Source organism: Pinus tabuliformis, chromosome 5_2 (genome assembly GCF_031772625.1).
Source record: "Pinus tabuliformis cultivar Carrire ecotype Pingquan chromosome 5_2, CPIR1, whole genome shotgun sequence".
NCBI classification, from domain to species: domain Eukaryota; kingdom Viridiplantae; phylum Streptophyta; class Pinopsida; order Pinales; family Pinaceae; genus Pinus; species Pinus tabuliformis.
In genome coordinates, this window is record NC_142306.1 from 457,660,220 (window position 1) to 457,661,539 (window position 1,320).

The 1,320-nt window shown below is 41.7% G+C and overlaps 1 protein-coding gene across 1 annotated transcript; it reads left to right on the forward strand.

Annotated features, from left to right (window-relative positions):
* Positions 1–205: 205 nt before the first annotated feature.
* LOC149159657 (UTP:RNA uridylyltransferase 1-like) lies at positions 206–694 on the forward strand. Its single transcript, XM_089434380.1, has one exon. The coding sequence runs from the start codon at positions 206–208 to the stop codon at positions 692–694; it is 489 nt and encodes a 162-aa protein (XP_089290506.1).
* Positions 695–1,320: the final 626 nt, after the last annotated feature.

Consider the following 1,320-nt stretch of genomic DNA (forward strand, 5'->3'; position numbering starts at 1 on the left):
TGGCATGCATCAGAGCATGGTAATGAACACATGGCACTGTAAATGGAGGATGCCCGACGGTGATATCGACGGATCCAGCTCTCAACAGATATATCTTATTAATGGAGGCCATGCTCTCTGACCTAATAGTATCCTGGCGGTCGTAAATACAAAGCTTCTCTATGATTATGCACAAATAGATGTCCGTTTACAGCAACTTGCATTCATGGTAAAGCATTGGGCAAAAGGTCAGCAGATCAATGAGACATATCAGGGTACTCTGTCTAGCTATGCGTATGTGCTTATGTGCATACACGTTCTACAACAGCGCAGACTCCCTATTCTTCCTTGCTTACAGGAAATGGAAGCAGCATACCAAGTTGTAATCGGTAAGACTGAATGTGCTTACTTCGATCAAGTTGAGAAACTGAAAAACTATGGTGCTGGAAACAAGGAAACCCTTGGTCAATTGCTATCAGTTTTCTTTTACTACTGGGCTTTCCGTCATGATTATGCCAATTCGGTGATATCAGTACGCACTGGAGGGTTTCTTAGTAAGAATGAAAAGGATTGGACGAGGCGTATTGGAAATGAGCGACATCTTATTTGCATAGAAGACCCCTTCGAGATTTCTCATGATTTGGGCCGTGTTGTTGACAAGCACAGTATACGTGTGCTCAAAGAGGAATTTCATCGTGCTGCAGAAATCATGTAGGATGATCCTGATCCTTCTGTCACATTATTGATGCCATATGTGCCTTCGTGACCTCCTAGAATCTACAAGTGATCGGCCTTCTATCTCTGTTGGGAAGGTCGAACCAGCTTCAGAAATTGTGCAGCGCTTTTGCACTGGGGGTATGTCACTTAGCGCTATTTAAAGGGAAACACATAAATCGATTGTCGTGGCAATGAACAGAATAGGAGGAAAATCAAATTCAGGGGAAGGTGGTGAGGATCCTGTGCGTTGAAGAAGTTGAAAGAAATTGTAAAATGTGAAACAACTGGACAACACCAGAGTTCCTCAAAATTTGTGGTGGCAAGTAAACTGAGGAATGGATTAGGACTGAAACTTGAAACAAGAATGTGATTATTGAGTCCACAACTTTCCTGGACTCACTGCAAGGAATCTAATGCCACTTGTTGCATTCGGCAGGATGAATTCATTATTTCCAGAATGTCTATTGTCTATGTTTAGGAAAGTCAATTTCTGTGCTTGTAACTAACAGGTTTTCTTATGATGTTTCAAGGGCTGACAGAGCCAGGAATTAAAGGTAAAGTAGCTGTGTCATTGAATTGTGCAGGAATCCTGTAGGATAGAATAAATATTACACACTTTTCACA